The 24,198-nt window shown below is 45.6% G+C and overlaps 1 protein-coding gene across 3 annotated transcripts in view; it reads right to left on the reverse strand.

Moving 5' to 3' along the window:
• RGS12 (regulator of G protein signaling 12) overlaps window positions 1-24,198 on the reverse strand; it is a 424,812-nt gene that overhangs the window by 398,650 nt on the left and 1,964 nt on the right. For all 3 annotated transcript variants that reach the window (XM_029591961.1, XM_029591953.1, XM_029591969.1), the window contains exon 2: window positions 144-2,117. In XM_029591961.1, coding sequence (XP_029447821.1) covers window positions 144-2,009 — 1,866 coding nt within the window. In that variant the 5' untranslated portion in view covers window positions 2,010-2,117. The remainder of the gene's footprint in view (window positions 1-143; window positions 2,118-24,198) is intronic.

Below are 24,198 nucleotides of genomic sequence, written 5' to 3' on the forward strand. Positions count from 1 at the left end.
TTAGAATCTTTAAAATGTTACCCGCATGGGATGGACCAAAATTGCAGTGCAACCTCCCAATGTTAATCAAGATAATCTGATCATTACAGTTTCAATTATGCAAGTCCTTTAAACAAATAAAAAAAAATTTTGCATATCCTTACCTTTTTGTTCTCTTTTTTCCTTCTACCATTATGCGAGGTTCCAAACATGTTCTGCATCCCAAACATTTTCTTAGACCACTCATCTTTATGCATAGGTAGCAGAGGTTGACCATAGTTGCCCTCAACTCTGTATCTGTCAGCAGGAATCTTACTCATTGGCGGAGGAAGAGTACCACAGTTTACACTTGACCAACCATCTGTAGAATCGGCATAGGATTCTTGATCACTAGTACTGCCATGTTGCCAGTCCTGCAAGACATGAACAGGTAGCCATCTGTGGTTGGAGCTAAAACCACTGCCCAGTGTATTAGTTTTATTTGATGGTGCCATTGCACCTCGAGCAGAAATCAAAGGAACTTCAATACGAGCAGAGGGACCAAAATGCTTCTTCAAAGTTTGTGATTTCTCAGCTTGTGCTTCTAATGGAAAATTTCCTTCCTGACCATTAGAGTAACCATTCCAGTGTAGCATAGGCTGGTTCTGTCCTCTTCCTATTGGATTTTCCCATATATTATTAGGGATATGCTTACTTTGATTGCTTCCCAAATCAACTACCAGAACTCTATTGCTTTTTTCTTCTTGGTTGAAATTACCAATGCCGCTATCACTGTTACTGCTTGTGCTATTATTCTGATGAGCTTCGGCATCTCCATCAAGAAAAGCTCTAGCTCGCATGCCTTCAATCAGCTCACCCATATCTCTATATAGAACAGAGACAAACTGAAGAACAGGTAAAGAGGATGTTGGAAATTCTAGACAGCCATTGGTGTCTGGATCTGGTGTACATTCAAATCCAAAACGCCTGGCAATACCTTGGTGAATTTTATGATGAAATAACTCTGGATCCACCATGAAAACATGACAAGATGTTCTCAAAGCTCCTTCATCTTCCTGTGCCAAGCTCAAGTCATCATTGGTCTGCATAGTAACTAACCCAAAAAACCTTCTGTCATCTGGACATAAAGCACTGAATGCCAGTTTTTCTGCTGGATATACCGCTATTACACCAGCTTTGTCAGTGCAGAGCTGAATACAGTCATGCATGATATTCATCATCACCAAGGAATGTATTTTCTGTTCTGCTCGCAAGCGTCTCATGCATCCACGAATAGCCTGTAAACTGTCATATTCCAGATTGGAGCTTGTGGAGGGAAGCTCAATTGAACCCAGATACCCTACTATCATGCCAACATTTAGAATGCTTGCATCCAATTCAAAGTCTTCAGGAATTTCCAGTCCATTACAAAAAACAGAGTCGTCATTTAAAACGTTGGATATTTCAGCCCTGGAAAGCAAATCCGGGTTGCTCTTTATACATTCCTGTCTAATTTCAAAATTAGAAGCAGACTCTGAAACAGATCTTTGTTTTGGCAGCCGATTCTCAGAGCTGTCAACACAAGCAGTAGGATTTTCAAAGATCATATTGAAAATGCCTCCAGACTGCATCTCCTCAACAACTCTCTCTGCTCTATTTATACCCAAAGCTTTAGAATCCAGCTTGGGCTTCACACTGCTTTTTCCTTCATAAAAACCAACTTCATCATCACTAGAACATGCATCCAAGTGACCAATTCCTTCTGCAATGACCATGTTCAGGACACCAGAGCATTTCCCAATGAGTTTCACCACATCTTCGTATGTAGCTTTATTCACATTGATTTCATTAATAGCAAATATCTGATCTCCTGCTTTAAGACCAACATAATCCGCAGGGCTTCCCTTCATAACACAGTTAAGCACACAAGGTGCTTGTCCAGAAAGGGTAAATCCATACCCCGCCCTTCCTCTGGCAACCTCCACGCTTCTTATTCGAGGAGTATTAGGCATAATGAATCCACATTTCATAGAGTCACCCTGTCGATACATTTCTGTTTAGACTGCAGGACCAGAAGGATCCTTTAAGCAATCTGATGCTTTTCCATTCTTGAGGGAACTGTAAATGAAGCTGGTACAAGGACTTCAGCCGAGGGGAGCCTAAAGAAACAAAAAACAAGAAGTTAACATTTTCTACTACTCTTGTTTACAGAGTTTAATGTCCAGAAAATGAGCAGCAAAGACCTATATACTTATACTTTTCTAAACATTACATACAGATTAGTACCAAAGGTTTCAAAGAAAATTCAAATACATTGATAAAGTCATTAAATACTGCTTGATTCCAGGCATACAACAGTGTGTTTTCTGCATACATATGAATTCAGTTTTCCCACCTGCATCTAAAGGGTTTCTGCTGAACACCCCCATGCCAAGATGTAACACGGTGCCTCTTAGAAGAAAGCTAAACAGATTTTTTATTTCTCTGCTCCATGCACTCACAAAATAAGGCTCAATTACTGGCAGTGCTCTGTAAAGAAAAACATCCCTGGGGCATCTTGTTTCATGTAGTCAGTAACCTGGGAAGTTAAGTGAACTGAGAGAAGTCTCAACTTCGGCGTTGTACAAGGAATATATAACAGCAACAAACAGTAACCAAAAGGATACCAAAGACACTTTCTTAATCTTGTTTAAACACACCACCTACTGCAAGGATGAAAATATAAAAACGTCACTATTACAAAGTTTCCATCAAATTAAAAATAAATCATTGGACACCCCAGCAGCTCATGCAATACCTCCCACAGACACCGAATCAAATAGGTCACTTCAGTACAAACAATTTGAAACACCTCAGAATGCAGAACTACCCAATGCAAAGTGCATAAATAGCATCATGTTATTTTGGAAGAAAAAAAAAAAGGAGGTGAGACTACATTGAAAGTGTCTTGCTGGAGTACCAGCTACAGCAATCTTTCCTGTTGTGCTGGCACCTGCAATCTAAATTTTTTTTTTTTTATGCCATACTGGGTCAGACCAAGGGTCCATCAAGCCCAGCATCCTGTTTCCAACAGTGGCCAATCCAGGCCATAAGAACCTGACAAGTACCCAAAAACTAAGTCTATTCCATGTAACCATTGCTAATGGCAGTGGCTATTCTCTAAGTGAACTTAATAGCAGGTAATGGACTTCTCCTCCAAGAACTTATCCAATCCTTTTTTAAACATAGCTATACTAACTGCACTAACCACATCTTCTGGCAAAAAATTCCAGAATTTAATTGTGCGTTGAGTAAAAAAGAACTTTCTCCAATTAGTTTTAAATGTGCCCCATGCTAACTTCATGGAGTGCCCCCTAGTCTTTCTACTACCCGAAAGAGTAAATAACCGATTCACATCTACCCGTTCTAGACCTCTCATAATTTTAAACATCTCTATCATATCCCCCCTCAGCCGTCTCTTCTCCAAGCTGAAAAGTCCTAACCTCTTTAGTCTTTCCTATCGGATCTTTCAAATTCTGTATCTTACACAACCAGCTTCTGTTTAAAATTTCACTACTAAAATTATTAATCTGAAAAGTCAGAACTTAGAAAAAAAGGGAACTGTACAATAATGAAAAATAAATAAATACTGACCCTGTAGCAATAACAACCAATTTCATCTCTTTCATTCATTGCAAAACTTATAGAATCTGCTGTTCTGAACCAATTAACAGAATATTTAGATATTCACCTGTTGATATACAAATATCAATTTGGATTTTGTAAAAATTTGAGCACTGAAATGTTATTAGTTTCCTCATTAAATATTATCATTTGGGGTTTTGACCAGGGTACTAATTATATTCTAGTACTTTTGTATATCGCTGTAAAATTTGACACACTAGATCATAACTGACTATTGTACCGGTTACATGTTCTTGGAATCAGGGGCACCGTGTTGAATTGATTCACATCATACCTCTCTGAAAGAGTTTCAGGTCAGAGTCGGAAATTTATACTCTGCTTGGCACTCTATAACCGCTGGGGTACCACAAGGCTCTGCTTTATCCTTTACCTTGATCCTCTCTGTAAATTGTTTTCTGACCTAGGCATAAACTATAAATTATATGTTTTACTGTAATCCGCTTCAAGCACCTGGATATATGCGGAATAGAAAATTTTTTAAAATAAATAATAAATGATGCACTGCTGCAGACTATGCAAACGGAAGGCTCTGTAATGAGGCGGCTGCCTCAGGCAGCAAAATTTTGGAACAGCAGAAAGTCTCCCCAAAATAGTCTGCTGCGGCCACCTCACTTTATATTTCAGTTGTAAACACCAGCAGGGCTCCTACACCCAGTCAGCAACAGGACCCGTGGTAGTGATGAGGTGCTTGCTGGGTTCCCACTCCCTGAAAGCAATAGGAAGGCCCCACAGCGGTGGCACTCATGACAAGATGCTGGCAGGATTCCCACTTCCTGCCAGCAGTAGGAAGGTTATGTGGCCGTGACGATGCTCCATGATGATGTGCTAGCAGGGTTCTCACTTCCCAACAACAGTAAGATCCAGCTGTGGTAAGAAGACCTGGAGTGGAAGGGAAAGGGATGAAGGGAGATGCAAGTAACATAGGGAAAGGGATGAATGATTGTGGGAATGGTTGTGTGACAGTGGAGAGAGGGGGTGTGAAACAACATGTGTGTGTATTAGAGAGCCTGTATACATGCGTGAGAGAGGGTGTAAAATAATCTATATGCATTCAGAGTGTAAGAGACAGTGTGTGTGTGTGTGCGCGTGTGAGAAGATAAAGTTTGTGTGACCTCCTCCCCAATCCACAACAATCTCATGGTGACTGGAAATCAAAAGATCCACATATGGAGAATTTTTTTTATTCTTATTAAATTTTAAATTTTTATACCCCCTTGAGCAAGAGAGGAAAATTGGTTCTTACCTACTAATTTTCGTTCCTGTAGTACCATGGATCAGTCCAGACTCCTGGGTTTTGCCTCCCCTCCAGCAGATAAAGACAGAGAAAGCTTTGACTGACTCTGCCCTATATCCTGAGGTGTCACCTGCAGTCCATTAGTATTAAACGATATGAAAGCAGAACGCCAGGAAAAAACTAAACTAGCTAACCAAACTTCACTGGGACCATAGTCCCCTCGGTTTAGGAATTCTTCCAACTCACGAACCCCAAGTGGAAACAGAACCCATTAGAACATCTGAAAACGTAAGAATGTAAGACTGGAAAACAGTAAGCACTTATCTGTAGATTGCATGCAAAAACAGTGAACGAGCTGACTCTCTGTAACCTCTAAGCAGAAATGGGCGGAACTCTGGACTGATCCGTGGTACTACAGGAACGAAACTTAGCAGGTAAGAACCAATTTTCCTTTCCCTGTACGTACCCGGATCAGTCCAGACTCCTGGGATGTACCAGAGCTGTTCTCCTCGGGGTGGGACCCTGAGAGTCCCACTCGGAAAACACCCTCTCCAAAGGCCGCTGAGCTCGAAGCCTGGACATCCAATCAGAAATGACGAGCAAAAGTATGTAACGACTTCCAAGTCGCCACCCTACAAATCTCCTGTGGGGAAACCAGTTCACACTCTGCCCACGACGTCGCTTGCAAACGAGTAGAATGAGTCCTCAAACCGACCAGGAGCGTTCGACCAGCGAGAAGATAGGTTGACCCAATGGCCTCTTTCAACCACCGAGCTTTCGTGGCTCGGGATGCCTTATGCCCTCTTCTGGAACCACTCCACAGTACAAACAAAATGATCCGACATACAGAAACTGTTGGTGACCTCCAGATAATGCAAGATAACGAGACGCACATCTAACTTCCTGAGGTCCTTAGAAGAGGGATCCGAACATTCCAAACCAGAAAAAGCCGGAAGCTCCACTGACTGATTCAAATGAAGAGGAAACCACTTTTGGAAGAAAAGGCACAGTCAAGGAAACTCCTGCGTCAGTAATCCTTAGAAAGGGCTCCCTGCAGGATAAGGCCTGAAGCTCTGATATTCTGCGCGCCGAAGAAATAGCCACCAGAAAGACTGTCTTCAACGTAAGATCCTTCAAAGTCACACACTTGAGAGGTTCAAAGGGCGCGACACACAGAGCCTTGAGCATCAAGTTCAAACTCCAAGAAGGACAAGGGTTCCTGAACGGAGGATGCGAATGCTTTGCTCCCCGGAGAAATCACGCTACATCCGGGTGCGCCGCTAACGACACGCCATGCAACTTACCCTGAAAACAACCAAGGGCTGCTACCTGCACCCGTAAGGAACTGCAGGACAATCCTTTAGCCAAGCTGGCTTGCAGGAAAAACAATATATTGGAGACCGAAGCTCACATAGCATCTAACTGGTGTTCCACACACCAAGACTCAAAAACACTCCACACCCTGACATACGCCAGGGACGTGGAGGGCTTATGGAACTCAAAAAAGTAGCCATTACCGCATCTGAATAACCCTTGTTCTTTAGCCGGCGCCTCTCAAAAGCCATGCCGCTAGACAAAAGCGCTCCACCTCTTCTAAACAGACGGGACCCTGACAGAGAAGGTATGGCAGATCCCAAAACCGTAACGGGCCATCCACCACCAGACTGACCAGATCCGCAAACCACAGATGACATGGCCACTCCAGCGCCACTAGAACGACCTCCGCCTGGTGAGCTTCTATGCATCGCAGTACTTTGCCGATGAGAGGCCAGGACGGAAACACGTATAGAAGAACGTCCTTCGGCCAGGGAACCACTAGGGCATACACCCCTTCCCGCTCCCCGCTCTCGCCTCCAACTGAAAAATAGAGGGGCCTTGGAATTCTGAAACATTGCCATAAGGTCCACCGCCAGGTTGGACCACCTGTCGCATATCTGCTGAAAGGCCTCCTCGCATAGCTCCCACTCTCCGGAATCGAGACAATGACATCTGAGAAAATCGGCTTGAACATTGTCGACTCCTGCGATATGAGAGGCTGCTATGCTGACTAGATGTTGCTCTGCCCAGATTATCATTTGCTGCGCTTCCATTGCTACTGGTTGACTCCTGGTTCCTCCCTGGCGATCGATATATGCCACCGCGGTTGTGTTGTCGGACAGAACTCAGACTGACCTCCCCTGTAGAAGGGGCTGAAGAGCCACCAACGCTAGCTGCACAGCCCTGGTCTCCAAACGATTGATCGACCACTGGGCCTCTTCCCTGTACCATTGGCCTTGGACCGACGTCGCCTGACAAACTGCTCCCCAGCCAGAGAGACTTGCATCCGTGGTGACCACCGTCCAATCGGGGACTTCCAGAGATACTCCACGTCGCTAGTTGTCGGCTAGTAGCCACCTTTCCAGGCTGGATAGAGCCATATCCGTAAACGGAAGGAAAAGGCGATACTGTTCGGAGATCGGGTTCCAGCGGGAAAGCAATGCTGACTGTAATGGCCTCATATGAGCAAAGGCCCAAGGAACCAATTCCAGAGTGGATGTCATCGAGCCGAGGACCCGCAAATAATCCCACACTCTTGGAGTAGGATTGGACAACAAATCTTGAACCTGACCTTGCAGCTTGAGAAGGCGTTGTTCGGGAAGAAACACCCTCCCCTGACGAGTATCGAACAGGGCTCCTAGGAACTCCAACAACTGGGAGGGAGTCAGGCGGCTCTTGTCGAAGTTAATCACCCAACCTAGGGAGAGGGAGAGAGGGAGAGAGGGAGGGGGGAGGGGGGAGAGAGAGAACTGTGGAGCGGCAAAGAGACTCCGTCTTCACCCGAATCAGCCAGTCGTCCAGATACGGATGGACTAAAAATCCTTCCTTCCGGAGCTGCGCCGCCACCAGGACCATCACCTTGGTAAAGGTCCTGGGAGCCATGGCCAGCCCAAATGGTAGAGCCAGGAATTGAAAATGTTGCCCCAGGATGCAGAATCTCAGGAACCCTCTGGTGATCAGGGCAGATGCCGATGTGAAGGTATGCCTCTGTCAAGTCCAGGGACGCAAGAAAATCCCCCTTGTGTACCGAGGCAATGACTGAACTGAGCATCTCCATGTGAAACCTGGGAACTCTGAGACAGCGGTTGACTCGTTTGAGGTCTAGAATGGGCCGAAACATCCCTTCCTTTTTAGGGACAAAGTCTGATCGAGGGACCGGAATGATGGCCCAGAGATCGCACAGACGCTGCAGTGTGTCTCGTACTGCGTGATGCTTTTCTTGGTAGGAACACGGAGAGACTAGAAACCGATCTCGCAGTCGCCGAACAAAATCTAACGCGTAATCTTGACTTATCACCTGGAGGATCCATTGGTCTGATGTCCACTTGGTCCATTCCCTATAGAACAGAGACGGCCTGCCTCCGACCACCGGAACCGGGGAATGGACCAGCCCCGCTTCATTGGGTAGATTTAACTCCCCCCTGCTGCTTGGGGGTTCCCCAGTCTTCCAAAATGATGTCCATGAAAGGACTGTGACCAAGAGTACTGTCTGCCCGAAGATTGTCTCGCAAGAGGGCCAGACAGCTGAGAAGAGCAGAATCTCCAATTTGTCCGAAAGCGTGCGCGCGAGGGAAAGGAGCTACGAGCCCTAGGTCAGTCCTCCAGCAGCTTATGCACTTTGTTCTCTCCTAAGGACTGTACCATAAGTCCTTTCCAAAGAGCAGCTTACCCTTAAAGGGTAGAGACCCGAGCTATGCCTTAGAGGACACATCAGCTGACCAGTTTCTCAACCAGAGGAGTCTACGGGCCGAAACCACCAACACCATGAATCGAGCTGAAGTCTGCAAGAGATCATACAAAGCATCTGCGCTGTAGGCCACTGCTACCTCTAAGCGTCCCGCCTGCACCACCTCTTCCTCAGAGAGTGACTGATTGCTTTGTTAAGACTGCACCCAACAAAGGCACGCTTGTACGGCAAAGCTGCTGCACATGGCAGCCCACACACCTCAAAAATCCTTTTACGCTGTACTTCCAATTAGAGGTCCTGAAGATCCTTAAGGGCCGTGGCTCCCGTCACCGGAATAGTAGTCTTTTTTTGTGACCGCAGACACCACAGCATCTACTTTTGGGAGCTTCAAGACCTCCAAAGCGTCTTCTGGCAATGGGTGAAGTTTGTCCATAGCTTTGCTGACCTTCAAGTCCAAATCCGGGGTGTCCCATTCACGGAACCGGAGGTCGGTGACAGAAAGATGGAAGGGAAAAAACGTAGTCGGACCCCTGAGGCCCACCATCACGGGATCTATAATCACCCATCTTGGAGTCCTTCTGTGGGGCCTCAATGCCCAATTCCGCTAAAATTGCCAGAATAAGAGGACTAACTCATCCCTCCAAAAAAGACATACCACCATCTCGTCTGGCACATGAGGAGTAGGACAGCTTTCCTGACCGGGATCAGCCCCGAGATCCGCCCCCCGCTCGTTCTGATCAGAGTCCTCCGAGGTAGTATCCTCCTGGGAGAGGACCGCCCCGGATCGCAGGGGGCGCTTTAGTCGCGGACCAGAGTCCCTGTCCAAGGGTTTGGAACGCTTGGATAGGTGGAACCAAGGAGATGATGCGGAACCACTCCCTGGGCATCTCTTATGCTTCTTCTGTGATTTATAGGCCTTAGGCAGGAATTTAATAAAATCCGCAGAAAATGATGAGTCGTCGTCTCAGGCCTCCTGGAAGCCATCCTCCCTGGCGTCTGCCTTTTCTGTCTGCGGCACGCCCCCCCCCGGGGGCTGCCTACTGCGGGGACAAGGGAGGGGGATCCGACCCTCCCTGCATGGCTAGCCGCGCAAAAAGTACTTAAAATGGCTTCCGTTCCCACGCTTAGCAGGAACGGGTCCTGAGGAGGAGAGCCGAGGCGCAGATTCCTTCCTGAAGCCGAATCACCACCTTCGTGGCTTCATTTAAATGTGCCTTCCCCACTAGAGAGGCACGCAAAGACCATCGTGGGACACACACGCGGCATCAGCAATTTGGCGCGAGAAGGGGAAGGGAAAAAAAAGTCGCCGCACTGGCTAAAAAAGTCACTCTGTCCCCCCTCCCCCCCGCAGAGGTAAACCAGCACCGGGCGAACACTGCCTTCACAGCAAACTGCAGAGGGAAAACTTTTTTTTTTTTCTTTTAAAGCAAAACTACCACAGTGCAGGATTTTGCACCTCCGCCATCTGCTGGAGACCGAGAAATATTGACAGACTGCAGGTGGCACCTCAGGATATAGGGCAGAGTCAGTCAAAGCTTTCTCTGTCTCCATCTGCTGGAGGGGAGGCAAAACCCAGGAGTCTGGACTGATCCGAGTACGTACAGGGAACTGAATTTTCTTTTGGATTTATGATTTCTTTTACATTGCACTGCTTCTCAACTCCCAGAGCAAAATACAACAGAGTGAATTGATTAGCCCACTTTTGAAAGCCTGGCGATGGGTCTGCCTTCATCTGAAATTGAATTACAGCATTTCTCACTCTATTGCCAGAAAGGTGAATTTCCAACTGGGAATGCGGTCAGCTGTTTTTACAAAATGGGCTTCATTAGGCTTACAAACAGTGTGGCATCTTTTTGGGGATAATGTTTAGATGGTTGCTTTTCGGGAGTTACAAGACAATTTGGAGCAAAAGCATTTCTTTGCTTACCTTCAAGCCAGGTACTACACATACTCCCTAAATATGCAAGATCTTAAGCAAGACAATAGACAATTCCTCTTAGGCCTTTTTGACCAGGAAGATCCCTCTCATCACACTATTTTTGGGGGGAAAAAATTTCATAAATCAATGGAATATAAGTCTCAAAGAAACCACTGGCGAGACAGGTTGACTATTGATCTTATGGGTAAAAATTATACTATTTTAAATACCTTAAAAAAAAACAAAAAACTCACTAGCAGCTCTGATTTGAGAGAAAACCTACATACATTTTTACTACATTTTTATTCTACAGAAGCAAACTAAAGATGTGTGTTTGACCACATCAGACTATTTATTTATTAATTTTTATATACCGGTTTCGATTTTACATATCACATCGGTTTACATTTAAACAAAATTTGAAGGAACTCATGCGTTACCTTTGTCAAATACATTAAACATATAAATATGGGGATTGTTAACAAGGGATATAAAAGAACGTGGGGAATGGCTAACACTACGGGGTGCACAAAGGGGAGTGCCCTTTGTCGTGCCCCTTCGGCGCGCGACGCCTGGTATTCTGGCGCCGTTTAACGTCCATCACATTCCTCAGTGACATCAGAGGGGGGCAGGTCTCCCAATCAAGGATCACACACCTCCCCTCCCCTCTCAGTTCCAGATGGATTCTTTCACCTTTTTTTCTTTCTTTCTGTCTTTCTCATCACTGTTAGTTATTTCAGGGAGCCCGGTGGTGATGGTGTGTGGCATCCCTGTACGAGTAAGCCTTGCCAGTGCACTGAAACAAATGCAGACGCCTAGGTAACTGCGGGTGTCTTAACATAAAGGTAGGCCGAGGCTTACTCGTACAGCCTCGAGATTGATATCCAAGGTTCTCTATTTCTGGAGCAGCCATGGGCGGGATGCTGAGTCCATCTGTCTACACTAAGGAAAACGAAATTATCAGGTAAGTAATTTCTCCATTTCCTAGCGTGTAGCCAGATGGATCCAGAACCAATGGGATGTACAAAAGCTACTCCCCTACCGGGTGGGAGGCTGCCCATGACCCACGTAGTGCTGCCCTTGTAAAGGCTGTATCCTCCCTGGCCTGGACATCCAGGCGGTAGAATCTGGAGAAGGTGTGTAGGGAGGACCATGTCGCCACCCGACAGATCTCGGCTGGTGAAAGCAGCCTGGTTTCAGCCCAGGAGACTGCCTGGGCCCTTGTAGAATGCGCCTTGACCTGTAGAGGTAGTGGTTTTCCTGCCTCTATGTAGGCAGCATTAATGACTTCTTTGATCCAGCGGGATATGGTAACCCGCGATGCCGCTTCCCCTTGTTTCTTTCCGCTGTGAAGAACGAACAGGTGATCAGTTTTGCGCAAGGATTCCGATCTCTTGAGGTATTGGACTAGGATTCTGTCGACATTCAGGTGGTGAAGGAGGCGCGAGTCTTCCGAATCTCTGTGTTCATCTGGTGTTGGTAAGGATATGGTCTGGTTCATATGGACCTGGGAAACCACTTTCGGAAGGAAGGATGGTACCATATGCAACTGTATGGTGCCTGGGATGAACCCGAGGAATGGTTCTCAACAGGATAATGCTTGAAGTTTGGAGATGCGCCGAGCTGAGCATATTGCGATCAAGAATGCAGTCTTTAAGGTCAAGAGGTGTAGGGACAGGCCGCTTGTTGGTCTGAAGGACTCCCCTGCTAGGAAGTCTAGTACTAGGTTGAGGTTCCATAAAGGCACCAGCCACTTTAGAGGTGGCCGGAGTTGTTTAACTCCTTTCAGGAAGCGAGACACATCAGGATGAGTTGATAGTCTGATGCCATCTGCTTCGGACCTGAAACAGGCCAGTGCAGCAACTTGAACCTTGAGGGAGTTGAGAGACAACCCCTTCTGCATGCCGCCCTGTAGGAATTCTAGGATCATGGGAATCTTGACTGTCCTCGGAAGGAGGGCGCGGTCTTCACACCAGGCTTCAAATACTCTCCAGATCCATATGTAAGACAGATGTGGAGAACTTGTGTGCTCGGAGCAGGGTGTCAATCACAGCTTTTGAGTAGCCGCGCTTCTTTAGGTTAGTCCTCTCAAGGGCCATACCCGTAAGAGAGAATCGAGCCGGGTCTTTGTGGGAGATCGGTCCCTGCTGAAGAAGGTCCCTGTATGGCGGTAGACGCAGAGGATTTCCCGCCATAGTCTTCACATGTCCGCGTACCATGGCCTTCTTGGCCAATCCGGGGCGATTAGTTTAGTTTATTAGCATTTCTATATCGTCACATCGGCAAGGCCTTCACAACAGTTTACAAATTATGACAAGCGAGAAAATACATTATTTTGTTAAAAATAGTAACAGCTAAAAACTAAATAAAAGGAGAAAAATTAAATAAATTAGCTGTTAGAGTAAAAGATGTATAATGAAATAAAAAACGTTAAGCCTAAAACAAAGTATCATATTACATAAAAGTATAAATAGTACTAACATGCTTTTAAATTCAATTAATATTCCTAAAAAAAAGACAAAAAAACAGGATTCAAAAAAGTTAAGCACATAATAAATTCTGGTGTTTCGCAGCAAATATCTTAAGTTTCATGTTCTGTAAAGGCACATTTGAATAACCAAGTTTTCAATTCCACTTTAAATTACTTTATTTCGGATAGTAGGACTAGTCCCCTGTGGTGCTCTATCTTATGAATGACCCTGCCCAGTAGCAGCCAGGGTGGGAAGGCATACAGGAGGTCTTCCTCTGGCCAGTTCTGGACGAGAGCGTCGATTCCTTGAGACTGTGGTCCTCATCTGTGGCTGAAGAATCTGGGGACTTTGGCATTGTGATGAGTTGCTAGGAGGTCCATGGCTGGGGGACCCCATCGATTCACTATCATCTGGAAGGCTGTGTCCGCCAGCAACCATTCCCCTGGGTCTAGGCTCTCTCTGCTGAGATAATCCGCTGAGATGTTGTCTTTTCCCGCGATGTGGGAGGCCGAAATCCCTTGCAGGTTTGTTTCTGCCCACTCCATGAGCGGGTCTATTTCCAGAGACACCTGCTGGCTCCTGGTTCCTCCCTGGCGGTTGATGTAGGCCATGGTTGTGGCGTTGTCCGACATGACTCTGACAGACTTGCCTCGGAGTCTGTGGCTGAATCACAGGCAGGCTAGTCTGACCGCTCGAGCTTCCAGGCGGTTTATGTTCCATTCCGCCTCTTGTTCCATTGTCCCTGGGCTGTTTGTTCCTGACAGTGGGCTCCCCACCCTCGCAGACTCGCATCCGTGGTGAGCAAGATCCACTTCGGTGCGGATAGGTTTACGCCTCTGCTTAGGTGTTCTTCTTGTAGCCACCACTGAAGCTGATGCCGAACCTTTGTCAGTGGCTGGAGGCAAATTGAGTAGTTCTGGGACACTGGGTTCCATCGTGACAATAGGGAGCATTGTAGTGGTCGCATATGGGCCCTTGCCCACGGAACAACTTCCAGAGTTGAGGTCATGAGGCCAAGGACTTCAAGGAAGTCCCATACCTTGGGGCAAACCGAGTTCAACAGGTTTCGCAGCTGACCCATCAGTTTCGTTCTCCTTGGAGGGGAAGGTAGACCTTGTCCAGCTTGATATCGAACCGGACTCCCAGGCATTCTAGTGACTGGGAGGGCTGTAAGCAGCTCTTGGCTGTGTTCACAACCCCACCTGAGTTCTTGTAGTAAGTTCTTGACTCTGGTAGTCTCGTAGCGACTCTCTTCCGGAGACTTTGCTCTGATCAGCCAATCGTCCAAGTAAGGATGTACCAGAATTCCTTCTTTCCTCTGTGCAGCCACTGCTACCACCATAATTTTGGTGAAGGTTCTGGGAGCTGTGGCTAGTCCAAAGGGTAGCACTTGAAATTGGTAATGATTGCCCAGTATCGTAAAGCGCAGGAAGCGCTGGTGGTCCTGATGGACCGGGATGTGTAGGTAGGCTTCAGATAGGTCCAGGGAGGTTAAGAGTTCTCCTGGTTGAACTGCCATTATAACGGAGCGTAGGATTTCCATGCGGAAGTGTGGTACCTTCAGGTAACGGTTGACGGCCTTGAGGTCCAGGATGGGTTGGAATGTTCCTTCTTTCTTGGGAACGATAAAATAGATGGAATAGTGACCAGTATTTTGTTGAGACGTAGGCACCGGAGTTATTGCCTTCAGGCTAAGTAGCCTTGCTAGCGTGGTTTCCACTGTCAGTCTCTTGGAGTGGGAGTGGCACAGTGATCTCAAATTTGTCTGGTGGGATGCTTTGGAATTCCAGGGCGTCCCCCTCTCGAATGATAGTTAGGACCCACTTGTCTGATGTTACTTTGACCCATCTTTAGTAGAAGAGAGTAAGTCTGCCCCCTATGTCTGCGTCTTCTCATTGTGGGGGACAGCCAGAGCCTGCCCCTGAGCTTGCTCCTCTCTTAATGTGCTTGTTCCGAAAGGACCAAAACCTTCCTGATGTACGAAGTGCTTGGGACTGTGTGTTCCTGTAACGTTTAAAACGCTGCAATCCTCTACCCTTGGTTCTTCGGGGGGAGGAGCGCTGATATGTTCTTTTGTTCCTGTCTTCAGGTAATCGGGGTACTGGGGATTCGCCCCATTTGTTGGCTAACTTCTCCAGTTCGCTTCCAAACAGGAGAGATCCTTTAAAAGGCATTTTGTGAGATTCGCCTTGGAAGTCGCTTCAGCCGACCAGTTTCAGAGCCATAATTGTCTTCTGGCAGCCACTGTGGCGGTGACACCCCTGGATGATGTGCGTACGAGGTCAGCGGTAGCATCGGTGAGGAAGGAGACTGCAGGTTCCATCGCTTCTCCAGGCGTGGTAGCGTCTCTGGAGAGGATCAAACAGGAACGTGCCACCAAGGCGCAGCATGAGGCAATTTGTAGCGTCATTGCTGAGACATCAAAGGACTGTTTAAGGATGGCTTCCAGCCTTCTGTCTTGGGCATCCTTCAGTGCCGCTCCTCCCTCCACAGGGATTGTGGTGCATTTTGAGACACCGCAGATCATAGCGTCCACTTTAGGGAAGCATAGAAGTTCCTTGGCCGTAGGTTCCAGCGGGTATAGAGCTTCTAGTGCCCATCCCCCTTTAAAACTGGCCTCTGGAGCATTCCATTCCAGGTCAATCAGTTCCTTGATGGGCTCCAACATAAGAAAATAGCATGAGGCTTTACGGAGGTACACCAACTGGGATTCTTTTTAGGTTCCAATGTAGGGTCTGTGCCTGGGAGACCCAGTGTCTTCATAGTTTGGGACACGAGGGCTGGTAATTCATCTTTGTGGAAGAATCGGAGCATGGTCCTGTATGGCTCCATCCCTGGGGGGGGGATTTCCCCTTCTTCCAGGGAGTCTGCTTCCTCCTCTGAGGTGTCTGGCTCCCCATCCGAGATGATCTTGGATAGGAGAGGCATGTCTCGAGAGCCTCGAGAGGTGCTGGGAAGTGCTTGTGCTTCCAGCAGAGTTTCAGGCAAGTGAACAGCCGGGGCTGATTGTGCCTGGACAAAGGTTTGCAGCCCTTTGAAAAATTCCACCCAGGAGAAGGTTCCTGGGTCCATGTTGATGCCAGGAGGGATTGTAGTGGTAACCCCAGAGGAACTTTCCTGTGGGAGTGCCGAATTGGACATAGTTAGGTCCAGGGTGCCATCATCAGTGGTTCCGGATCCCGCTCCTGGCTGTGGGAGGTCTTGATTGGGCTCTCCCTGGTTCTGTTCGCACTGCTGGCACAGAAGGGATTCTAATTCAGGCTTGCCAGCTCTCAAATGGCAGGCTGGGCAAAGGAAGGGTCCCTTGGCCTTCTTGGATGGTGGTGCCACTGTGTGCGTGTAGGGCTTAAAATTTCGTCCGTGCGAGAGTTCTGCGCGCGGATGCTCTTAGTTGTGCGCGTCGGGAGCGCACAAGTTATGCGCAGTACGTACGCACAAGTTATGCGTGCAGGCGGCAGATTTTTGTGCACGTGGCAGTTGTGCGTGCAGTTGTGCGTGCGGCCTAGTTGTGTGCGCAGCTGTGTGCACAACCCAGACGTGTGCACAGTTAAGCAGGTATCCCTACGGACGCACTCAAGTTAGGCGCCTTGGGCCTGTGGCCTGCTCCGCGTGTACCGATGGCGAGGGGGGGGGGGCAACAAGATGGCGACCCCCCCCGAAGGGTCTCCACGTGTGTGGACCCTCGACCAGATCAGGGCCTAGCCAGAGGAAGGCTGCTCAACCCGATTTAAACCTCGGAGGAAGGTCAGTACGGCTGTTCGAGCCTTGGAGACCGAAGACTTAGAAGAAAAGGTTTCTACCTTACCTGGTCTCGATGCTTACCGGTCGCGTGCCGGGAGGTCTCCAGCTGAGGAGGGAGAGGGAAATACCTTTGCCACCACGCTCGAATCTGCACCCGCTGCCTTTCAGCCACTCTGGGGCAACGTCCACGCCGGGAATCGGCCGGCAGACTAAGGCTCACCTCTGAGGGATATCGAATCGACCTCAGGAAAGTCTCGACTGGGGGAGGGACCGTTAGGTTTCACCGCAGGAGAAGCGGGGCTCTCTTCTTAAAGATAAATTTTCTTCTCTCTTCTTTTCTTGTAAATGTTACACTATTCTTTTGGATAGTGTCTACATCTGCTATGGGAGACAGAGAAATACTGAAGAGTTAAGCATGCTGCACGGGTATATGTAGGCTGACGTCAGCTTTGAAATCTGACTCCGTCTCCCATCTGCTATCAGGAGACCCCAATACCCATTGGTCCTGAGTCCATCTGGCTACACGCTAGGAAACGTATAGTTAAATATGATATGTCTAAAGCCAAGCCTATGTTTTTGCGAACTTGGAATATGTATTTGCAATTGTTGCTACATCGAGCTCACAGTATGATTATGAATGACTTGTCCACAGAGTAAGCAGATTGCACAAGGTAATCAAAGACTTGTACTAGTTCTCTTAAAGGATGATAATAGTTACGGATGAGGAAGAATATGGAAGTGGGATGGGAGTTACATTTCTTGGATGTTATTGTATTATGTACAGTTTGCTTGGCAGTGGATAAGAACTCGCCATTGCTGAGATTGTCTGTTTAATGTGGAAAAAATGAAATAAAATATTTAACATAATTGTTGGCTGTTATTTGATGTGACCTCTTTAGAAATATTTGTATTGGTTTTTGAGAATTTTTTTAATTTTCTTAGGTTTAATTATTGAATGATGTTCTGTTCGTCAGCTGTTTTGAAATATGTATTTTATTAGCATAGTTTTATTTTTATGATTGATGTGTTATATTTCTTGATTATGATGAATGAGTGTGTTTTCCATTGTTGCACTGCATACAGAGTCTAGCTTCTTGCAGCTTCCAGTTCAGTTTGTGTGCACTTTTCTGTTTATACTTTATGGTCTCTTTATTCTGTATTTGTCTGTGTTCTGCATGTATGCCCGAGGCAAGATATTCTGCTAGCATATAGTTTCTGTGTAGTAATCTGTAGCAGCCTGGCTTGTTCTATTTTCCTAATATGCAGCCAAATTTTAAATCCTCCCCCACAAATAAAAAATGGGGGTTATGTGTGTGGCCAGGCCTTGTGCATGGTGCGCGCATCTTCAAAGGAGCCTGGCCATGCGGATAACCCCTGTTTCGCTCTGAACTGCCGGGCCCAGTTAAAGGGGCAGGGCTGGAGCGACCAGTACAGCGGCCATTGTCCTTAATTGGAGCGGACTGAGTGGGAACTGAGAAAAGGGACCATCGCTTCACCGTGCGTAAATAATAAATTTACACACACACAACCCCCGTGCGCGAGTCCCGGGCCAGGAAGGTAGGGGCATAAGGCTATAAGTTTTGCCTAGAGCACTTAATACCCTTGCACTGACCTGAAAAGGTCCGCCACACACAGATCCTAGCCATGCTCTCATCTCCCACTTCTCCAAGTGGCCAGTGCTGGGGAAACATGGGAGGCAGGACTTAGGGTTCCTGGGAGTGTTGCAGGATTGCCAGCTTCCTGGAAATATTATCACTGACGCTTATCTGCCACTACTCTGGGAACTGCAACTCCTGCTTTTCCCTTTCTCCAGCATTTCAAGTCACCGAAAGCACCAGACTCCAATAGAACCCCCCACCCCCTTGGACTTCTCAATGGTTTGACCTGTGCTGTGCCTTGGGAAGGGGGGGGGGGTAGGAATTGCCATCTTATCCCTCGCCTCAGGCAGCAGATTGCCTTGAGCTGCCCCTGTATGCAAAAGATGAAGAACATGTTGTAACATTGCCTCTAGAGCAAAAAATACAAGTTGGGACATAACAGAGTTTAATTATGCCAGGCCAGGCACAATAGGGGTATTTCCAAGTCAGTAAAACATGTTTTTTTTCCAGAACTGCAATTATCTAACCAGAGACGGTGAGCACATTCCCTCTGCTTTGTAATGCTAAATCATTTTAAATCCTAAACAAAGCTTTGAAATGAAAAGTAATAAGCTGGTCACTATATCTTGTTCTTTTAAGACCACAGAATTTTTAAAACAGCAAAGGACTGACTGGAACTAAAATGTAAAAGTCATTCACCAAAAAAATGTTACCTTGTAAAAATTAAATCATTACAATACCTAAGTATTGCTGGTCTATGACTTTATAATATCTCAATTTACTGGTTAAAATTCACTATAGAACTATAAAATCATTTTTCAGTTTTGAAACTAAAAACAGCACCATCAATCCCCCAAAAAACAAATGACTGAGGGCTGCCCCAATAGCACAGAACCAATTGCCATGTGGAAAACCTACATTCACCTCCTTACATTGGTATCTGTTCCTTAAAACAGGTGCCCCAAGAAGGCATCACAACCAAGCCTAGAGATATAGGGATAAGGTTCTTAGTCAGCAAATTCTGGGAGATACCTATTGGCTCAGCAGCATCACATGGATAAAGTTGAGAGATGGGGGGGGTGAGTGAAGTTGGAAATTTGGGGATAAGCAGAGAAAATGAACAAGAGGTACACATGATGCTAAAAACATACAGGCCGATACTGCAGAGTGCGCTCAGCTGAGTATTCTGTTTAACCCGGGTTGGGGACACATCCACAAGCCCTTATACAATAAGGGGTTTAGCGCGTCCATACCCACCACATGTTGATAAGGCTGTCATTCACCCCAGATACTGAAGAAAAAAAAAAAAAGTGTGCCGATCCAAAAAAGTATACAGAAAAACAGAAAATACTTTTGTGTTCATCCTCCGACTTAATATCATGGCGATATTACCGTATTTTTCACTCCATAAGACGCACTTTTTTTCCCCAAAAAGTGAGGGGAAAAATGTCTGTGCGTCTTATGGAGCGAATATTAAAAAAACCTAAAAATCTAACTACAACGCCCCCCCCTCCTGACCTGCAAAAGGTCCCTAGTGATCCAGCAGGGGTACAGGAGCAGTCCGGGACCAATGGCACCGCTAGCCCCTGTGACATAGTAAGGGCAAAGGGCCATCGGCACCATTTTGTTTACTGGCAGCCGACAGCCCAAGTGCAAGAGATCGCTCCCGGACCCCTGCTGGACCACCAGGGACTTTTGACAGGTCTTGTGGGGGTCAGGAGGGTGGGGGGGTCCCACAGAAAGAGACAGATAAAAGTTTTCTGATCTGGGGAGTGGACCGAAATGGCCCTCCCCAGACCCGAAAACAAAATGGGGACAAAAAAAAAAAAAAAAAGTCATGTTATGTACTCCCCTAATTTGCTCCATAAGACGCACAGATGCCTGGGGACAGAGCCGGTTTAGCACACGATTTATTTTTAATTTTCCCCCCTCTGAATCCTAGGTGCGTATTATGGTCAGGTACGTCTCATGGAGCGAAAAATACGGCAAGTCAGAGGAACCAAAGGTTAAAAAAATGAATTAATTAAAAACAAATTTTAAAAAAGCATGCCAGCAGTCAGGTTAGGATAACAGAAACTCAATTTTACAAGCATCCATTTTCCTAACCCACTGACAGCCACCTCTCCTGGGGCAAGGAGGTGCTAGGGCTACACAATTATCCCCAGCGCCTCCTTTTAGCACAACCCCTCATTTGCATGCTGTATCGCGTATGCCCAGGAGAAGGGGCTGCACGCGTGTTGCAAGAGCGGGTGCTGAAAACGGACATGCTTTTTTAGCGCATCTGTACAGTATCGGCCTAATAATGCCTAAAGTCTCCCTAATAAGACATTGGGATATGCACTGTGTGCATCTCCCCATATCCACCCTGAAAAAGCTGAATCACAAGAAAGGACAACCGGACCTGTTAGAAGGAAAATCTGGAGCTGGAGAGCAAGCCAGGAAACAAGAGGTGAGAAGCTGACAAAGCTCAGAATGGCTGGGAGGAGAAAAAGGCTGTTGCATACAAAGCTAGCCCAGCTATGATAGTGGATGTAAAAAGACACTGAAATATGAGCGTTTTACTTTTCCCTCTGCATACTAATTGATGAGCCTTTTTCTGTCCATGGTTACTATCAGACTTCTTACCTGTATTTCCAGCTGACAAACAATACTGAAACATGAAACCTGTTTGCTGAGCAATAGGCAGTCAGCCCTTATATGCAAACACATAGTTCAACTCGGGAGGAGCAGATACAGTTATGATAACGGCACCTACCAGCTTCACGTGACTATTCAAATTTAGGCGGCAAGGAAATGTAATGTTATCAAGGTCCACAAACGATTTTTCTGTGTGCCTAAACACAATAATCTGTGCAACTATGGAAGAACTGCTTAAGAGGAGAGAGGTCATCACACATCTTCTAAGTCTGGAGGCATACTCAGCTGGAAAGTTCTTGTGCCTTCTGGGTTGTTTTTTTGTTTGTTTTATTTCAATAACCTGTCTATTTTCCTGTAATCAAGAAATCAGACTCTTAAAATGTATTTATCACTAGTGCTTTTTCTATATCTGTTCACGTTTCCTAGGACAAGACTAGAAAGAAGACAAAAAACGTCAGTCACTTCTAGGAGCTCCTACTAGGACACTCCTAAAGGCTGAATCTCAGGGACACGATTTCTACTGGCACTCACCACTGTTTAAATGAAAGAAAGCCACGCATGCCTAAACTTACAACAGCACAACTTCACCGATGATTTCAAAGATCAAGACGCTGAATGCTGTCCAAGCATAAACTGCAGCAAGTATATCTGACCCTACAGAACTGCCACTCAAAAATTATACAAGTAACCTTTAAAAGTAGTTATTTGCTTTTTCACACTTCTAGCACCATATGTCCTCAAATCCACTTTTCAGCTATTAAAAAAAAAAAAAAAAGGCATTTTCTCTAAGAGGAAAAGGAGCTCCAGTTATCAAAAAAGTAGTTTTCTCCAATGTATTTAAATGGAAAACTGACACACAGATAGCCATGAACATGGAAACTGACTTCATCATGCAGAAAACTGCCAAGCAAACCCTGTATCGAGAGCAGGGGTGAGCCCACCTTTCAACCCATGCAATTGAATAGGCCCCCCTCCCCAAGCTGGGTCATACCATATCCATACATACACACACAAATGGTACTCTGGATTCCTGGATTGGTGTCAATCTCTAACCAATCAATCAGCTGTTGAACCATTTGTCAAGTATAAGGCAACCACACTGCCAGTCAACAGCTCAAAGGCCCAGTTTGGATTCTCTTTGTTGCTGAAAGGGGGGGGGGGGTAAGATTATGGCATTACAGGTGTTGAAAAATCAGTATGCTCTGAATAATAATAGTTATTTCTCTTCTATACAACTGAGAGAGACTATTATATAGCATCCTTGTCTCTGGAGCATTTAGTTTCATCTTTCTTATTTATTTAGACATTTTATATACCGTCATTCCATGACAAGATCCCAACGGTTTACAAAAGTAATATGCATAGCTATAAATCAACAAATAATGACTGGTTACAAAGGTAGTGTTCATAAATAGGCATTAACATCCATCAAATTAAATGTTCCAATCTATTTGACTAACGGTCTAGAACAGAATAGTTCTAGTACAGTTCTAGTACAGAGAATAAAATAATGTAACAAATTTCATATTTTAGTCAGTATGTTGAAATTCTTCTTAAATTCTCTCATTAAATTTATTCCTCATGCTTCACTTAATATCTTTTGTCTTTTTTTTTTTTGTAGCTCTCTACTTTCTGATGTTTTAAGTTGGTTATTCAAAAATGCATATAACCTATGTTTTGAAATGACTTAAATCTCTTTCTGGTATCAAACGTATCGTCTCAAGTAGAGCGAGTTCCATAGCTTTGGATCTGCTATGGAAACATACGGTCTCTTACTTGCTTCAGATGTGTGTTCCGTATTGTGGAAAGTCAATAGTCCTTTATTTTGAGATCTTAGTGTTCGCTGAGGTGTGTATGGTTGTAAAGTCACACCTAGGAATTTTTTTTAAAACATGAAGAGGTGGAGAAGCTCTGTCAAAAATTCACAAGGCTCTAAACCAATTCAGTCCAGAGGAATGCTTGGAGGTTACACTCACCCAATGGACTCAAGAGAATGGGTTTGCAATATCAGAACGCACCTTGAAGTCTTGCTTCAAACATACAAAGGACCTTTCTTCCAACATATACAAACAGGAACTACAATATATATTTTTGAGAGGGATATATATTCTTGAATAGCAGTGGGAGGAACTGTTTGATTAACAATGCTTTAGGAGTTTTTGGGATGGTATAACCTAAAGTCTTGGATACATCGAATGTTACCTTCTTCCAGAAGGGTTGAATCAGTGAGGAAGTCCAAAATATGTGAGACAAATTGCCTACATCAAACTTAAACTTGACACAGAACTCTGTGGTGGAAATTCTGGCCTTAAACACATGAGATCTGTGTCAAGTTTAAGTTTGATGTAGGCAATTTGTCTCACATATTTTGGACTTCCTCACAGATTCATCCCTTCTGGAAGAAGGTAACATTCGATGTATCCAAGACCTTAGGTTATACCATCCCCAAAACTCCTAAAGCATTGTTAATCAAACAGTTCCTCCCACTGCTATTCAAGAATAAGGGAGATGAACTGTTTGCTAGGAAGGCTTGTGTTCTAGGCAAGAAGTCCATTCTTTTAAATTGGAGTAGCAATGATATAACTTCCTTCTTGCAATGGCATAACTTGCTACATGATGTGATGTAAATAGAAAATATGGCCTCCAATATTATCTAGTGGATCTTAAGTTCTATTTGAGTGTACAGGACTGCTTCTTTGAACTCTCGTTTAGGGATGCGGGGAGAGTGGGGATATGGATTCAGAATGATTTCAGGGCTGAGAGTGATGAGGAGGGGAATTAAGAGGACTTAGACTGTTTAATCAATGCAGAGGTTAACAGGTTTATTGATATCGGGATGGGGAATGAGTGTAGGGAAACTATGTTGAAATGGGGTTTTGCTCAAGGACTGGAGGCAAAAGGTGTGGCAAGAGGGGGAAAAAAGGGTAAAAAAATGAAGAAATATTTGTTTGTACCATTTACTGATACCTTTGGAGTGCATAAGAAACACTATACTCCGAGGGTGTATGTGTAATATTTCATGTTGTTTAATAAAAAGTTTAAACATACGGTAAGTTGCTGAAAGGAGCAGTCACCTCTCGGCAGACACCACATCAGACAAACACAGAAAGGCAAACAAACACACACAGAGGCACCAAATACAACAGCAGAGAGATATATAGTCACCCCACCCTCAGATACTCCACACCTACTCAGATATAGCACACCCATCCACACATCATACCCACAGAAGA

This window comes from Rhinatrema bivittatum, chromosome 1 (assembly GCF_901001135.1).
Source record: "Rhinatrema bivittatum chromosome 1, aRhiBiv1.1, whole genome shotgun sequence".
In the NCBI taxonomy this organism is placed as follows: domain Eukaryota; kingdom Metazoa; phylum Chordata; class Amphibia; order Gymnophiona; family Rhinatrematidae; genus Rhinatrema; species Rhinatrema bivittatum.